Raw genomic sequence first — 18,505 nt, 5'->3', positions numbered from 1 at the left:
GGATCTGAGCTGCAAAGGAAGATGATGCTGCAAGGAGAAAGGTGGGGAAGCTGGACACAGGACTCTGCCCACAAGAAAAATTGAGACAGTCTGATCTGATGAGCTCCCAACTATCCCAAAGCCAGGGCTAACTACATCTCCTTGTTTCAACATCTCCCTTTCAAATAAGAATGAACAAACACAGGATTTAAAGTACTATCATACAGAGAGGGCTATGGGGTGCTTTGGGAAATTCAGTTCCTCAAGGAAACACATTTTGAGCATTAATTTTTAAACCCTGTTTTCCAGACTTTATCTTCCTCATTACTTGGGGCCAAAAACCCCCAAGTGATGGCTAAACAGTCAGGAATCTTTTTGCTGTCACTCATGGGTTTTGGTTTGTATTCAAACGTAAGGCCATAAACCCAGAAATATATGACATGAAACTGGCCATGGGCTGGGACCAAAATGGGCACAGCAGGACTGAATCATTTGGCCCAAACCGGTGACCATCGAGAAGACACAGGGTCTGGGTGTGGACTCATCTCTCCCCGCAAACCGCCTCCTTAATTCAAAGCTTGCACCTGAGAATATCCCTGTGGAAACAAGCCACTTAACTGTCCTCTCCACCCCTTCTTCTTCAAGAGTAGTGAATAGCTCACAGGAGACCCAATGGGAGGGAGCTGCTGCAGTCTCCATGAGAACATGGTGTGCTACTGGGCATATCCTTGGGAATCCCAGTGACTGCTAGGGCTCAGAAGTTCCAATGACGGTTTGCTGTATTTAAAGTCATACTGACCTCTGTCGTACAAAACACAGGGTCATGCTCAGGCACAGCCAGAGAATGACCCATGAAGGCAATGAATCTTTTCTCCAACAGAAATGAGCGATGCTGTCCCACGTGATACCACAGAAGTGCCTCTGGATACCTCCCTGCCCCACTGCTGGCATGCTGCTGGGGCTGAGGGTAGATGCCTGATCTTCCACTGTCTTGACAGCAACTTTCTTTTTAAGCGAGGTGTAACAGGACAGAGGCCAGCTCAGCACACAGAGAAGAAGCCTGTTTGGCCAAGGAAGGACAAACTAGGTGGTGCAGGAAGCTCTTGCTAACACAGAAACAAAACCTGATTTAGGCATGGGGATAAACTACATAAAGAATTTTAGAACCTTGAAGAGTAAACATCCAGGAGCTCAGGAAAGGACATCTACTTGAGGAAGAAGGATATAAGGCTCTTGTGTGCAATGAAGAAGCTCAGGGACACCAGTAACTCCCCCTCAAAGCTCTAAAAGAAAAATCAGAGCTAGGGAAGTCATTAAGAGAAAGAAAACAATAAAAACTTCCACCTGTATCAGCATAACTCCCTGGCTACCATCCTTCTCTCCCCCAGGTTTCTCTTTGTGCAGGATATGATTATTTATTGACGTATCTATTTACTCAGCTCTACGGTGCTTAACACCACGGCTGCTGGGCTGCTTATGCTGGCAAGACTAGAGCAAGACAGAAATGGAGAGAAGCTGAACTCTAGAACAATACATGCCAAGTGCCTTCTGCAGTGCATACTACCACTGTGACAGGCTACAGACAGGGACTAAGCCTCAAAAGCAGGCTCTAGGCAGAGAGAGCCCCACAGCCAGACTGGGCATATACGCTCCTCTTCAACCATGAAGTACAAGCAGGTGATAGCTTTGGTGGGTTGCAAAGCCAACCCTTGGTGTAACTTTGCTCCAGATCGCTCAGTGCTTCAAGACCCTGAAGAGCACCCTGCAGACACACCAGCACCTGTGCACACCTCTCTCTTTGCTACCAGTAACTGCTGTGTGGCACTCATGGGTACAGCAAAATTACTGAAACCAAACCTACAGAATCAAAAGTCCACGTTAGAAAGCATAGCTGAGTACAGATGACAGGCTAGCTAAAGGGGCTGTCAGGCCTCCTTCTCATCCTTGATCCTATGTTTGTGAACTGACATGTCGCTATGCACTTCCAGCAGCATGCTGCCACTTGCCCCATCTCTTCCACAAGCATCTGCTTGGCGCTATTACAGCTGCTTTGCAGCCATGTCCTTTCAACCCAGAAGACTTTACTCTTTCCTTTTCCTGCAGCAATGACATTAAGAGGATTCAGCCCAGATATAGCAGGACAATGAGTTCAGAATCATCAGCATGCCAGTGATATCACAGCTAAGCTGCCCACTGACACACCTATGGGCTTTGACTAATGATGAGAAGGAACTCTGGCCAAAATGAGTCATGGGAAAAGAAGAGTATCTGGGAAAATAAGCTCTGTATGATTTTCTCACAAGGAGCAAATACACCACTGTTTCCACAAGATCCAGAAAAAACTAATTGGTAACAACTTCTTGTCAGATCACAAAGAGCTTTCAGTACGGGTCGGAGAACACTGGTCATCTTAGCTTTGTCTAAGCCAGGAATGACCAGAGACAAAAATGTCCTGGGGTGGGTCTACGGCTGTTGCTACAACAATTGTGAAAATCCCAGTAAACGATGAGAAGGGGGAACTGCCAAAAAACCCCAAATCACCTAGGGGAATTTAGTATCAAAAGTCCTGTGAACTTTCATCAGACTTTATGCACCAGAACTCACAGAGAACTTTCCAATATCTATATGGATGAAGAGTAAGAAGAGACTGGAAACTAAATTCAGCAGAAGAACAGTAACTGAGGAAAAAACTTCAGTGGAAAGAGGCAAGTTTAACACCCTGTATAAATACCCAATTAATTCACTGTTTGCAGCACTCCTTTGTGGACATACTCCTTGGGTTCAGTTATTTTTCGTATCTCAAAATAGTCACACTTCCCTCTTCCGTCCTTCCTGGGCTCATGGGAGACTGAAATGAATCACCAGAGGACCAGCTGAGTCATCCAGCCAAAGCTTGGAAAGCGATGCAAAATTGGTCATCACATCCAAAACTAAATCGTGGATGACGGCAGCCCTCCTAGCAACCAACCATGCATTAGGCAGAAAGGGTTGGAGACCACTGCCATTATGAGCCATTATTTTAAGCCAGACAGAAGGTGGCCTTAAATGACATTAGCATAATGCAAAACAAGTGCTGACCCCTGGTTCTACATCTGACACAAAGCCTTTCTCCATCCCAGTCACATTAAGAAAAAGGAAGTTCCTTATCTCAGAAATGGCCATCTCCATCTTCCAGATGGGCTATTTCTAGCCAATTTTCCAACTTCAATAAACCAAAGCCCTAATTCATTCAATTTCTTTAGAGAACCATCAAATCTTAACAAAACCTGTTTAAGAACCTTTTAAGAACGCAAGTCCGTATTTCACAGAATTATAGAATGGTTTGGGTTAGAAGGGACCTTAAAGCTCATACAGTTCCAACCCCCTGCCATAGGCAGGGACACCTTCCACTAGACCAGGTTGCTCAGTCCCATCCAAGCTGGCCTTGAACACTGCCAGGGATGGAGCAGCCACAGCTTCTCTGGACAACCTGTGCCAGGGCCTCACCGCTCTCACGGTAAATAACTTCTTCCTCATATCTAAACTAAGGAACCTTAATTTAACCTTTCATTTTTATGTCTATTATCTTCACAGCAAAACAAAGTGGGGCAACTGCTTTTGGGCACAGAATGTGTATTTACCTAAAAGGCTTTTTATGGTGATTACAAGTTTAGCATTCAGGACAGCGGATGACTGTTACACCTGTCCAGAGGAGTCTGGCATGCTCTGAGCAGATGCAACACTCCTCTCACCTATGCCAAACAGCAGCGAATGGCACTGAAGGACTGCACCCCAGAGATGGCACCAAACAGGTTTTCATGAAACTGCTCTAAATTTCCCAACTAATGATGTCACTCCCATTTTGTCTTGGTCCTTCCCCCCAGCTCATCCTGGGTTTTAGCAAGGCCACGATGCATCCACCACTCCCATCCCTCTGCACCTTCTCGCCTTTTTCTTTTGCCAAAAGAAAAGGAACCAAAGGAAGAGCTGAGAGGCTCAGATGGGCATCAGTGAACAAAGAAAGAACCCAACAAGCCAGAGTGACACTGAAGCCTTAGAGAAGATGGGCATCAAACAGAAGCAGGTGTAGCTGAACATTCAGTTTTAAAGACTCAGCGATAGAGACTCTAAGTTGTTCAAATAAAATGGTAACTTACTCCATGCTCTGCAGAGGCAGAAATATGAAACTGGATTTTGGCAGTACCAGTAGATCCCAAAATTGACCTTCCTGCTTTATGCTCTGCCTGCTTCAAGGAACGTGCTATTCCTGGAGGAGTTTTATAAAATAAAGCCCAAGCAAGCATTCTCATGTCCTCTCCACTTCCTAAAGCCAACGCAAGCAGCTTGCTTAAGTGGCCCTCCCACTCCCTCCAGGTCCTGGCACCTGCTAACAACCCCGCACTGGCACCATGGGCTGCCCTGATACTAACCACAAGCAGAACAGCAACCACAGTGTGCAGCTCAGCACACATGAGCTACAATAAACTTGTCAGAATGCAAAAGACATGAATCATATGGATTGCCACAACAGCAACAAGGAGTGTACAGCCCTGCTAAAATAAACAAACAAACAAACAAAACCCTAAGACATCCCAAAACACAGATGTAGATAAACAGACACTCTCCTGAGGCTGCCAGTACAGCTATGCTACAGGGTTTGCCTGAAAAATATATACCATCCTGACTGTGACACTTCAGAAATGCATCTGTAGTGGGGAGCCAGGAAAAAGTAGGAATAACACGCAGCCTCTTCTTGCTGAGAACCTGGACCCTGACCAAGTAGATGCCTGGGTTGCCTGGGATGCAGCGAGAGAAAACACCTGTAGCAAAGGCTGCTCTGTCGGTCACCGATAGATGTGGATGCAGAGGATGCCCAGGGTATATTAGAAAACACATCCCTGGTGCGCTTAAGTGAGCTGGAGGTGCAGCTCCTCTCACATCAGCAGGGAAGTTATGCTGGAAAAACAGCAACGCCTTTTCCTGCTGACAGTCCTCCCGGAGTCTTTGGCACAGCCATGAGACTGAAGCAAGGAAATAATGCTACAGGTGCATCTGAGGGGTTTCTACGCTGCCTCTAATCTTTGGGCAGCCTTCAGAGTGGATGAGATGACTACTCCATCCATGCTTGCAGGCCACCAGGACACACCATTTTGACAATTAACCTGTCATTAAATACTACACTTCGGATGTATTTTTAACTCATTCCACTCTAATACACCCAATGGGGTTTTACCATTCTCTTTCCCCTCCTGCTCTTTAATATCTCACTGTGTCACCTACCAAGCCATTGTCCTTCAAAAACCTGCAGACATGCCTCACCTTCTAACCGGCAACTGCAATCCTGTAACCCAAGAGATGAATCAGGCAGACAAAAGCAAAGGGGAAAGGCATAAGGCCAGTATATTTGCTTTTGCTGGAGGATTCAGGCCAGAGACTTCAGCTTTTCCAGGTCAAGAGAGTGTCTGCATTAGAAAATAATCTATAAAATCTTTATTTAACTGTTCCCTTAGGGCAGCAGGCTAGACCCTCACACCACGTGGGTCTGCGTCTCAGTTTAAGCGCGTGAACTGTCTTAACTGACTTCAGCGGGACAACTCATGCACTGAAAGCTAACCACATATGTAAGCTTCCCTTGTTTTCTGCAAATCACCAAATTTGTGGATACAGTTCAGGTATTGGAGTCATACTTGAATCTAAATTAAACCCCTCTCCCCCACTCTCCCTCTTTTAAAAGTAATTTTCTACTGGTTTGGCAGTTGGAACTAGATGATCTTGAGGTCCTTTCCAACCCAAACCATTCTATGATTCTATGGTTAAGTACGTGGTCTGTTGATGATTTCAAAAGAAATCCTGTGGATATCCAGCACCCATGCCCACCCCAGAAGCTGCATGCTCTCACAAGACCTACTCAGGCACTCTGTAGCTTTCCTTTTCCAGCATTTTCTTCTAGAAAAGTTTTCTTCCTTCCTTTTTTTCTCCATAACTAGCAATATGCATAGTCACACACTGCTCTCAGGCAGAGTCTGTGTGCTGCTGCACTTTCTCCACCTGGAGTGAAAACACTCTGTGACACTGTGCTGCCTGGGTAGCCAGTGGTGACGTCACAGACCGAGTATTGTGGCTTCAGCTGGAGAACCAGAAGCAGCAGCAGCAGAATTCCAAAAACAAACATTCTGTTTTGGTGTAAGCAGCTTTCACAGAAAAGAGGGGGGGGAAAATAGAAGTATATATAAATATAGCATAGATTTTTCTCAAAGAAGTATAAATAAATATATGATAAACACAGCTTTCTGTAGGCAGATCTTTCAAAGTCCCAACTAGGTTTGTCATTTTGCTTCTTTTTCAGAATCAGGCCCTTATTACCTTTCAAAAGAAACATTTCCTATCCTTTCCTTTAATTTTGTTTTTAGTACCTTCATGTTTCATCACCGTCCTCAAATAAGCAAACACCACTGCTGCATAAAGAAACAGCTCTCAGGAAATAATGTACAGTGTGTTTCCAAACGCTTCATAAATCCACAGGCAGCTTGCAAATACTGCCTGCATTCCTGTGTGAGGATGGTTGTTTTTCATGTAAGTCACGTATTAATGCAATTTGGAAAAAAAACAAACCCAAACTTAACCCCATTCAATCACATCACCTTCCACCTTTACACTGAAACCCAGAGGTTATAATTACACCCAGGAGCAGGACCAAATTAAAACAACCGCTGCTGCTGCCTTGTACTCTTTTTTGAAAAGAAAGGTGATCCTTTCTACTGCACCTTACGTGCTCTGTCTAACACAGAACAGGGTTGTCTGGCAGGCAAAAGGGCAAAGAGTAGATTTTCATGAGGTCAGAAATGGAAGCGAGGTCATTTTCAGAGGTTACAAATGGAGTAGCACATCCCACGTCCTAACACGTACCAGATCTTCAGAGGGGAGCATTATCTTCATTACCCTGGTTCTGCCGCTCAGGACTTCTTCAAGCTGTAGCACCCCAGGAGCAATGTGGAGGGAAGTGGAAAAGAGGATGTGGGCACTTCATGGGTTAAGACATTTTCCACCCCTTAGTAAAGGTTATTTAGAAAGCAGCACACTGTGACAAAGCCAACACCCAGCAGTCTGGGTGTGAAACACCAGAGGCTCTGACAACAGGCTGATGTGTCACAGTGAACCCCCAAATTGACCATGTCTGAGCTCTTTGCTCGCACTGCTCGACGCAGTCTTTCAGAGAAGACAAGCCCCCCTTTCCTCCAAAATCCCTTCTCCAGAGCAACTCCATCTTTCCCTCACCAGGGTTATGGGAGACGGGACACTGGTGGTGATCCACACTAAGCATAGGTACAACCTGGAGGTGACCAAAGACCTGTATCAGTGGCTGCCGCTGTGTGCAGGTACACATTACATGAAGGAAGACCGATGGACTACGGCCCCCTCATTCCTCCCTCACAGGGCCCTTAGCCCCAGCATCTTCTCCAGGGTTTCACCAGGGCTGAGAGATTTCAGCTCACGGTTACACACTGCAAGCTGCCAGCTAAAAGGCACACCTCCTTTCAGAGGAGTGAACAGCAGGGAATGTGAAAGGCATTTGCTATTAAAAGAAAAAGAAACAAAAAAGCGAAAGAAAGAGAAAGAGAAACTTCGTTGCCTGCTAAACTGTCTAATGCTTGAACAACTGCAATAACCAGGCAATTGCAATTGCAATTGGTCAAGACAGACCAATGTTTGTCTTGACAAACCCTTCTGAAAATTCACATGCAGAAGGGGAAATACTGCTAGGACTTCAGTTACCAGCTTCTCAGGGGACACCACAAATAATAAGCTGTTCCCTCCCCGAAGTACCCTAATGGCATCCTAGATTTACAAAAAGTGATGCTTGAATATATTTTCTGAAATATAAACTTGCCATGCACAGTCAAAATTAAGAAGAAATATAGGGCATTTTTAAGAGAAGCTCCATGGGGAAAAGCAACTGTGAAATAGCCAAACATCAATTATGAAAACCACATCAAGAAGAGGCTCTTGTGCACAGGGTTTAGGGATTTGACGAAAATGTGCATCCTGGCTTGACTCACAATGTAGGCACAGAATGTGCAACTTTCCTCAACTTGTACAACTCAGTGAGCGCGTTCCTTCCTCTGCTGAACTGTAACCCTTTAAAGTCGGTGTATCTATGCAATATTCTTGCATCTCATAGCTCTTTGCTCTCTACTCCAAACTCCTCTGCATCATCAGAGTGACCAGCTTACTCCCATCCTAACTTAGTGCAGAAGAAACAGCCGATACTACTGTGACATGGGCAAACTTCTCCTGAAGTCACCCAGTAGCTTGCTCATCGGTGGCATGATCATGATTTTTACTTCAAACCTTCAATCAGAGCCTCCTCCCCCCCCAGCTACTGCCCACATAGAACTCTGAACTAGTAATAGGCTTCAGGCAATGCTACTTCCTTCTATGTGAGGAAACACATATGGGTAGAAAAGCAAAATATAAGTTAACAAAAGCAGAGGGGTTTGGGGTGATTCTGTCTGTGAGTTGTGGCTGGATCATTTTCCCAAGATTAAAGCATGACATTCTTGTGCATGTCCCATGAGGCAGGACACAGGAGAGGGAGCATACAGAACTGCGAGTACCCAGGGTAAGACCAGGAAACGCCTCCCCACAAGACCCACAGCAAAAAGCAATGGGATGATCTTGTGCTTCTTTAAAAGTCTGTTGTTTTGTGGCATTGCTGTTTAATGGTACACAGCACTGTTATTAATAAACAGCATAAATCGGACAGTTGTCACAAGGGGAACAAAAAAAAAGACACAAGTTTCTTTGCTTTTTCCTCTGTTCCTGACTGTATCTCAAGTGTCACATATGCTCCTACAAGCAATGCCTGGATGCAAGGCTTCACTATGAATTTTCCTCTCCGATGATGGATCACACCACGATTTTCCATCTCTTCTTCTTTCAGGAGCAATGGCTGTTTATTATTCCTCATGCCCACTCCACATGATAGAAAACTATGCAGAAAACAGGAAAAGGTGAAAGCAAGGCTATTTAAAGCTGCAAATCAAGAATGCAAGGCTTAGGAAACCTCAGCTTTGTGACTGCCTGCGCAACCCTCCTTCATCCCTCTTTCTTGCCTGTGTACTGTGGCAGAGCTGTTAATCACATAATCACAGGCTATTTTTCTACAGGACCTTGGCCTCACCCAGTACAGCAGGATACACAGAGCTCACCTAGCAAGCAGTCACTATTTCATCTTCTCTGCACTGTTAGAGGTGTGGCCTCAAGCCTTGTTTACCAGGTACCTGCCACACTCTACTCTGCAGACGGAATTAGTAATTTACTCATGGGCTTTCCTACAGTATGCATCATTAGAGTAACTGAATGTTTCACAAACAGAAAGGAATGTATTTTCACAATGCCCTCATAAAGTAAGACACTGTATTATCCATATGTCATGGGCAGGGAATTGAGGCACAGAGAGATTAACATGAAAAGCTTCCACTAATTTTAAATGCCTAATTGAAACTCTTAGGACCAAATCTTTCAGAGATTTGTTCTGGCTGCTGAGGAGGTGGTGACAACAGGGACTTTTAAGGCTTAAAACTTGGCCAAGTTTGGGCTGATGATCTTGGAGACAGCAGAAGTGGTGCCTCTGACATAGATACCACGCAAATTTTATTGGGTTGTTAAGATGGCAGTTTTCTGTCTTATTTCTTTGTACATTTGTTCTATTTAACATGCACCAAAAAAGTCAACAGGGGTACTAAAGAGCCATTTTCTAAATACACATTCTGAGGCAGGTAGCTGGGTTGGAAGTTTTTTGCTCGGAGAGTTTAAGTTTGGTAAAGGTGTGAGCAACCAACCAGAGGGTCTTAAAACGGGGAAGCTGCTGGATGGCCTCCATAGCAGGCCATTCCCATGAAATACACTTTTCCTTCTCTTGGGTGGTATTATCCAACTGTTGAAGAAATCACACAGGCCAGATGTTACACTAACTGAACCAAGGCAAACTTAAATGCAACCTGTAACTTAAGCTTTCTTTCATATCCTGGTTCTGTTCAGATAAACAAGATTGATTTATTGTTAATCTTAATGCACAACAAAGTCTTGTTACTCAATTCCACATAGCAGCTTTTGCTTAGAGCATGTCTATCCTGCTCCCTCTGAAAGAGAAAGCAAGGTAAGTGTCAGGCACTGTAGACAGCACTGGTCATAAGCTGGATATAGAACTGGCAGATGGACAGTACTCAGAGACAGTGAATCTTACATTGGTACAAACTGATCCTTCCCCTGATTATTTACAGGGAGATTCACAAAATCCTGAAGAAAAGGTCCATCTGAAAATTCCAGGCAGTGATTTATCTGTGTTGACACCAGGAAAGATAGACAGACAGATAAAAAGACAACAGGGTGGCGGGAAATAAATCAACCAGTTGCTGTGCCAAGCCTTTCTCAGAGTAATAAAGTATTTTTAGAGACACTTTTGCATAAGCATAAAACCCAACCGTGCAACTGTCCACCACTACACAGGGCTTAGGGGGAAAAGAGAGTGAGACAATATGGGAGCTGGTAGGAGAACTGGTTCCTCCATCACCTTGTGAACACGCAAGGACAATGTTGGGATAACAACTCCCAATGATTCCTCTTTGCAACTCAAGCTGTATTCCTGGCAAATGATGTTATAAACTGTCCCTCCCCTAGACACATACCACATGCACACACAGATGAACAGAGACCCAGTTTCTCTGTCCCACACCTAAAATTCTTGCCATACCTCCCTGCTTTTCAGCTAGTGATGTCTCCTGACTGCACTAACATTGACTAATTTAGTATTTTTAATTACAGAGGGATTTACAGCACTGCACTACAGTGCTCTCTTATTATACCCACTGTTCCTACTGGATCTGGGTACACTCTACTTACAAAGTTGCACATTAGACAAATTACACTGCACATTAAGTAAATCTCTCTCTAGAAACAGGATTAGATGGAGAGGCAAATCTTCCTCATTCCTGGAGTGTAAATTAATATTTCCAAAATCAATATGAAGAGCTCCAAATCAATTAAAAAAAAACAAACTCCCCAAAAATCCCCAACCAACCAACCAAAAAAATCCCCAAAATGTTTAAACATTTTCTACAATGAATCAAATTTATACAGGAGATGCATTCTTTTCCTCCGAGTTCACTTAATAAATAAAACAGCTGGTCCGAGGAATCAGGTCAATCAGAGTCTAGAAAAAAGCCCCATTAAAGCTGCTATATAACCTAGTTTCTCAAGCTGCATAAGGCATCCTAATATTGGAGGGGCAGAAGCCCATGCAGAAACAGGCTCAGCTTCTGGCCCCTCAGGGTTATGGAGGGTATTTACTACGAACGATAGCAGTAAGAGAGGTATATTGCAAACATGTAAGGAGCAAGGCTCTGAAGGAGCACAACAAAGACGACATGATACATCCAGACCTATACGTTAAATATGGCTAGTGATCTTGGGCACCTAAGTTGAGATCATCCAACATGAGGAGATGGTAAAGCACCATATTTTCACATATGCTCAGATCCCCTCAAGGCTAGGCTACCTCTGCTGCCACAGTGGGTGACAGCAGCTCTTCTCACAGCACTCCATGGCTGCAAGCTCCCATCCCTCCCATGCCACATGAGAGGATCAATCCAGCAGCACCCAAAGCCCTAAGTGTGTTACATGAACACAGAGCCTATCCCACTGCAGGCAGAAGACCCCCGCAGCACCAGCCTTCCTCCTCCTGCATTGCACACGGCTGTTGTTGTGATGCCCAGGCTTTGGTCATCTTGGAAAATGTAGTCTTTTATTTATATGTTTGAAAATGCTTTGCCAAGGATATCACAGTCCACACCCTGAAAGTAGACGGAAGAAAGTAAAGTGACTTGCTCAAGCTTAAAGTGCAGTGCAGCAGCAGAACTGGGAAATGAAACTTCTTGACCCACAACCCTAAGTTTTAGCTTCTTAAATAAGGATTCACTTTCCTTATTAAAAAACTAAAAATGGGAAAAGAGGGAGGAGTATGCTATAGACACAATGAACTTGCCCCTCAGAGGGCTAATGACCTGATATACTTTTTTTTTTCCCTTCTCGCCTCTATTTCCCCCGGTACTCTAACTTCAAGGACTATCCTTCTTTACTGGTCTACTTTAACCGAGAGTGTTGGCTCAATATCCTTTTCCCAACCACCTGAAGCCAGAGACCATCTTTCCCACAGAGGAGATTACCTTCTCGCTTTCAGGCTCTCTGGATGTCCTCACAACACCCTGGACTGACACTACTTCTCTTTCTGGATCATGCTGAGGGACACCAAAGTCCTATCCGCTGGTCTCAGCCTGCGGTACGTGGCAGCCTGTAAGGGTACCCTGGAGGTAAAACCTGGTTGTTCTCTATTAATTTTTCATTTCAAGAATGGCTCCAGGGAAGGGAGGGAGATATAGGTCAGAGACTTTGGGGGCTGATTAGTAACTCTGTACATCTTCCTTTTTTCTTCTCCCTCCCCCCTCCCTTTTTTCTTTTCCCTTCCAAATTCAGAAACAGAGGGTTTTCCCTCTGTATTTCTCATTTACTCCTCGAACATCATCAGCATTAGTCAGCAAACTGCTGTTATTTCCTCCACAAGCCCAAGACACTTGGAGAGTGACTAACCCTTCTCTCCTCACACTCTGGCTTCAACAGTTGCATCTGTTTTCTTCCCTGAGAAAAATGGGTCTCTGCATTGGCACATGTGCAGTACTCCCCTGTGGTCACTGCCACATATGCTCCCACTGCCACGTGCCTGCAAACACCATGGCACTTTATGCTGAAGAGCCAGGAGGTGATGGCAGGGCCTGCATTCAGGTCACTTCTTCACCCATCATCACAGCAGCAGCGTCCCTCAGGATGGCAAGCAGTTAGCTACTGCCCCAAGCACAGGCATGCGAAGAACACAATGGAGGAAGCATGAAGCAACCCCGATTCTCTTCGCAGCCCTGCCAGTAACCTGGTCTGTCGGGTCACATCACCTCCATGTGCCTGTATTAGCCTTTTCTTCCCAGGACCAAGAGTGTCTGCCCTCATCGAGGCACTTGGCACCTCACACAGCATGCAGAAAGTCTCCGCCAGGCTTCTGAGGCACGAACACAGGGTGAGTAAAAACCCAGCTCCTCGTGACTCAAGGCCGCCTCATCAGAGCACAACAGAAGGCTCCTCCTGGCCAGGTGGGCTTGCACAAGGTCTCCACCCACAGCCACGCTCACAGGGGACCTCGCATGCAACTCACGCTCACATAGGCATGCCCACAGACCTGCCCACACTTTGCTCTCGGCATCGTGCTGGAGTTTGTTGCGTCCCCTTTTCCAGGGTGATGCCCAAAGCGCACAGACCACTGTCCCCTGTGTCTGGCATGCAAAGAGGATGCCTTGGCCTCAGGCTACTGCAAGTGCTACCTGCTGCCAGCCGTAACCCATAATGGGAATGCCCCACATTCACACCAGAGCACATCAGTAAGGATCAGTGGGAAGGCTGGCCAATTTGGTGCCAGAGAACTCCATTCCCTTTGCTTTAACATGCTCACCCCAGCAGTGACCCCACTCCCGCTGCTGTTACCTCTGTCCCCATTGTAGGAGAGCCTGCTCCATCGCTGTGTAGGGAGGCATGAAAATAAACCACCGGTTCCAGTGCCACACTCCCTCCTGGCAGATCTGTTTCTCTCTTCTTAACTGTTTCCAAGTGCCTGGCTGTTTTATAATCCCCACTGAGCATTCCCTTAACTCCTTCCTCACTAAGCCCTTCCACCCTCCCTCTCCCGCTTTCTCTTAAAAGGCAGAAAAAGCCAAGGCGAGGTAGGGGGTACAGAAAGCGAAGGAGGGGGCCTGAATCAAGGAAGGAACAACTGAATCAAACTGAACGTATAATAGAACAAGCAAATTAGTCATTTCCCCAGCCTTCTCTTATGTAGACGAACTGACTCTTCTATTAAGATAGGGTTTTTTTGTGGACATTTGTGCACCTTAGAAGCTTACTTCTTTGCTAATTTCCTGCTTTTTCATACTATAAGGTCAAAGGCTTCTGCTGGTAGCACAGTTTTTAATCACACAGCAACTTGCCCTTTGAGGTCTGTACTGAAATTGCTTCCTTAGATCACAAGTAAATACGAGTTGGCGGCTTTACGTCCAGTGTCACCATCAACCCATTTATGCCTAATGCAAAATCCAAGAATCGAGCACAGGTATCGCTCTCCAGTGGAAAGGATGTCAGTGGGCTGTGTGGAGGAGCTTGGATAGAGGGACACAGCCTCCTGGCTTCCCAGATGTGGAACACTGAAATTGCCCTGAAGCGTACTGGTGAGAGCCACACATGCTATGTGTGCTCTGTGTTGCACGTGTGCGTGCACTCATGTCAGTGAGTGCCAGTGGCAGAGGAGATGGAGTTACCTGGCCTGAGACATTTCAGGAGACCAACCAGGATAACTACAGCGTGCTGCAGGCCACCGTGTGCCAAGGTGTGCTGGCAGCACGGCGCAGGGCGGGACAAGTACAGCGACCCAGCAGCTTTGGGTTTCATAACCGTGATTACGTGCAAAGCAACGCCACAGAACACCCCGGTGTGTCCGCTGCTCCTGTGAGAGGATGAATAAAGAACATGGTGGGAGGGGGGGGGAAGCCATGGCTTTCACACATCCCCTTCTCAGGTGGAAACGCCACACTTGAGCTGGCTGCTGCTCTTTCCTCAAAGCCTATGGCTGCTGCTTCCAGCGTCTTGAGGTAACCCCTGACAGCTTACACTCGAAAGTTTGCCAAGGTATCTTTTTCCCTGACAAATGAGCTATTCTGTCACACAAGGCTGGGCCACGGGGCTTTTGGAAATGGTTCTGCTGATGTTCAAGGGGAGCAGCTTGCTGTGCAGAGGAGTGGCAGAGTTAATAGTAGTAGGATCAGCACACGCTCCTACCTGCCATCTGCCTTCAGCTCAAACAGGCCTTCTGCTGAACTGCCAGCGCTGGGGCCTGGGCTGGGCTGGGGCCGCTGCAGTGAGCAGCAACTCAGTGACATGAAAGACTGCTTGGGTTAGTTGATTAAGAGCGCAGGAATCCTGTATAGTGCTAGTACTGACTCGGTCCAGGGATTTCACGGGGGTATTTAAGCCTGGTTCTCCAAAGTCTTTTGCACAGGTGGGTGTTTTTGTGCCAGCTTAGACCAGCCCCATGAACTGATCTCAGAAACAGGGGCCTCTGAAACAGCTACGCTTTCTTCTTTGGTCACAGTAGAAAGTAGGGATAAATAAAGCTTTAACTACATCACTCCCCTGTAAAGTTTAACACCTTCACACGCATAAAGCTCTGCAGGAAACAGAGGAAAGCCCACTGGTGCCTGTGGACTTCTTTTAAGCACTGGCCACTGCCAGCAGGTCCCGGCAGAAGCTGCTTGGCTCTGCTTCCGCATATCCCAAACTCAAGAGCTTTCCCTTTCGCTTTTCCTTTTTTTTCATTTTTAGTAGTAGAATAGTTGCTTAAGGCTTGTGGATGACCTTAAAGTACCAAAGTGCTGACCTGCCACTGAACTCTTGAGCCTGCCAGTGCATGAAGAGCAGCACTTGGTCCCCTTGTAGACTCATAACAAAATGCTGAGGTTCTCTCCAACATTGTACTATTCTGCAGTGATATCCTACAGCAATTTAAACGACTGCTGTGGCTGATCTCCAAACCCAGGAGGGGACAAGCAGAGGAAGCAGCAAAAGGGTGCTAGTCTGAAAGAAGGACAGGGAGCTGGGATGGGCACAACCTGCCAGCTCCAAAACTGAAAGGAATGGAGAGGCCCCTCCTTCCACAGACAGAGGAAGGGAAAAAGACAGATGAGTGAAAAGTCTGGACTTAATAATGAAAAACAATAGCTTGTAATTTATTTTCATATCCCCTTGCTAATGCTGGAATAATGCTAACAGTGGAATTCCTATGGCATGCATGTCATGCCTGCAAATACCAAGTGAATTACTTCTCAGCTAAGCTATGGGCTATGGCACTGAGCAGCACATTCGTTACAAGCAACTGGATGATGAACAACAGTTCCCAAATTCCTCCTTCACAATGCTACTTGCATTAGTTGTAATTTAATGAGAGCGAGAGAGAAAGTTTTGGCTCAAACCACTGAAATAATACTGCCTGATGCTGCTTCCCACTGGGTTTTGTATTAACTCACACCACCATCACTACCTCCACCTCCTCCTACCTCCTCCCTTTTCACACCTATCCTCAGGTGCTAAAAGTGGTGTCATGAAACCCATCAGCATGGCAAGACAGTATTCCAGGAAGCCCCCAAGCACATGCATTCCTTCTGGCTGAAAGGCAGGAGAGGACACAGAGCTCTCCCTCTCCTCTGTCAACAGTAACAGGAGGGCCAGAGCAGCCAGTCTCTGTATGGACAAGCCTCCAACTCTCTAGTTTCTTCCTCCTACAGACAGTGCAGGTGAAAAACACTGCACTGGCAGCTCTGAAAACAGAGCACCAAGGGCACATAGCCTGACATATGTCAGTGCAGAGCTCCCACCATGCACCCTTGCCACCATGGTCCTTGTGACTGATTCTCAGAGGAAGCCACAGAGGGGTAGCCCAGCCTCATCCCAGCCTCGCAGGCTGTCTTAGCCCAGTTGTCGCTCTTTTTAATGATTCTGAGATCTGGTAAGCAGCCAATAAATGTGAACAAAACCTTTGCTATGGGTAAGGCCTTCAGCAGCATAAGTGTGCCATCACTACTGATCCCCAGGTGAATCTGGGAATCGCTGCCATGGCTGCCTCTCATGAACCCTCGGGTAGGTCTGTACCTAGGTTGGAAAAGACCTTTAAGATCATCAAGTCCAACCTTTACCCCAGGGCTGCCAAGTCCACCACTAAGCCATGTCACTGAGGGCATCTACATGGTTTCTGAACACTTCCAGGGATGGTGATTCCACCACTGCCCTGGGCAGCCTGTGCTAATGGCTGACCGCCCTCTCAGTGAAGAAATTTGTTCCTAATATCCAGTCTAAACCTCCCTTGGCACAGCTTGAGGCTGTTACCTCTTGTCTCACCGCTTGTTACTTGGGAAAAGAGACTCAAACCCACCTCGCTACAACCTCCTTTCAGTTAGCTGTAGAGAGCGATAAGGTTCCCCCTGAACCTTCTCTTCTCCAGATTAAACAAACCCAGTTCCCTCAGCTGTTCCTCATCACACTTGTGCTCCAGACCCTTCACCAGTCCTGTTGCCCTTCTTTGGACCTGTTCCAGCACCTCTCTTGCAGTGAGGGGCCCAGAACTGAACACAGTGTTGGAGGCACAGCCTCACTGGTACCCAGACAAACCAGGGACAGCCTCTTCAGAGAGGCAGGGGCATCTTGCAGGTTTCTGCCCTGGAAGGAGCCAGCCAGCCAGCATCACCTCCCATTCCTGCAGCAGCCTTGCCACAGAGCCCGCTCCCCTTTGCATGACAGGACATTTAAGCACCAGATGACCCTACACCTGAGGTTCATGCCTGAAACATGACTCAGTGTGGGGGATCTCATGTGTTGGGCCAGAAGAAAGTCAAGAGGTCTGATCTGAGCAGCAGACCTACCAGTAAGAGGCTGAAAGTATCATTACTGCACTCCTGGTGTATTCAGTCTCTTCAGTGTTCCCCACCAACAGCGCATAAATGGCAAACATCCATGGATTCCTACTGCATCGAGCATCCAAAATCCTCCTTATTCCCTTTATGTCACATGTAATTTGGAAGTCCCTCACACCCAGACACATTTTGTAGTGTTTTGAAAAAAGGAATCCAAACTAAATTTACATGTTTCTGAAACAAAGGTACAGGCAGGGGAAGGCAAAACACCTTATGACAGGAATCAATGTTTTTGTGCAAATGAGACCTAGGATTCAGTTACCTTCCAGCCCTCCAGCATGTGCGACAGTCTTAGCTTTGGCATAAAAGCCATCTGTTTTTCTGTAAAGGTAGACAAAAACACCAGTGATCCTTTCTCCAGTGTCCTGGCTGAAGTCCCACATACCTGATTTGGGGGAGAAAGGTGGGCAGGACACCACAGGATGCTCCTAGGGACATCTGCACACATGGGTCTGTACAGGCACACAGGTACACATGTGCTGGGAAAGTGATACAGCAGGCACAGTGCTGGGGGCCATCCTCAGAAGTCATCCAAACACAGATCTGCCCTTTGCCAAAATCCTCTTCCCAAACCCAGGCACAGCATTACACACTCTGTGGCTTTCCTAAAACTACGGATGTATTTTAAGCAGTGACAGGACTCTGGAAGAAATTAAAGCATTCAACGTGGAAGTGACCCCATGTGAATGCAACAAGAGTTGCTGCAATAAATAAACCAGGGTCACAGTCACAGACACAGAAACAGGAAGGAATGGTATGCCTCAGCCTGCTGTGACTACCTGTGCGCTGAGCAGCTCACCCACTCCAGCAGTGCGGGGAGCCCAGCATCCCCCTGAGGGACACCAGACAAAAGGGATCCCTGTGTAGAGAGCAAGCATGGGGAGGAGGGGATCCAGGCATGACAGAGGCCCACAGCAGTGGGTACATGGCCTTTA

General features: G+C 46.5%; 1 protein-coding gene and 1 long non-coding RNA gene across 10 annotated transcripts in view; one reads left to right on the top strand and one right to left on the bottom strand.

Annotated features, from left to right (window-relative positions):
- The window catches only part of HIPK2 (homeodomain interacting protein kinase 2), a 138,258-nt gene that overhangs the window by 103,090 nt on the left and 16,663 nt on the right, over positions 1-18,505 (bottom strand). For 6 of the 9 annotated variants that reach the window (XM_062616390.1, XM_062616398.1, XM_062616393.1 and 3 more), the window contains exon 1: positions 5,867-5,954. The exons of the other annotated variants lie outside the window; for them this stretch is intronic. In XM_062616390.1, coding sequence (XP_062472374.1) covers positions 5,867-5,939 — 73 coding nt within the window. In that variant the 5' untranslated portion in view covers positions 5,940-5,954. Of the gene's footprint in view, positions 1-5,866; positions 5,955-18,505 lie in introns of those variants that run through there. 9 annotated transcript variants of the gene reach the window in all.
- LOC134162518 (uncharacterized) lies at positions 9,124-10,330 on the top strand. Its single transcript, XR_009964352.1, has 2 exons — positions 9,124-9,235; positions 10,242-10,330. It is a non-coding gene; the product is annotated as an uncharacterized LOC134162518 (long non-coding RNA).

Source organism: Pezoporus occidentalis, unplaced genomic scaffold, assembly GCF_034315485.1.
Source record: "Pezoporus occidentalis ecotype Australia unplaced genomic scaffold, CSIRO_AGI_Poc_V1 ctg19, whole genome shotgun sequence".
NCBI classification, from domain to species: Eukaryota; Metazoa; Chordata; class Aves; order Psittaciformes; family Psittacidae; genus Pezoporus; species Pezoporus occidentalis.
The sequence above is the reverse complement of the archived record's forward strand: the minus strand, read 5'-3'. Positions and strand labels throughout refer to the sequence as shown.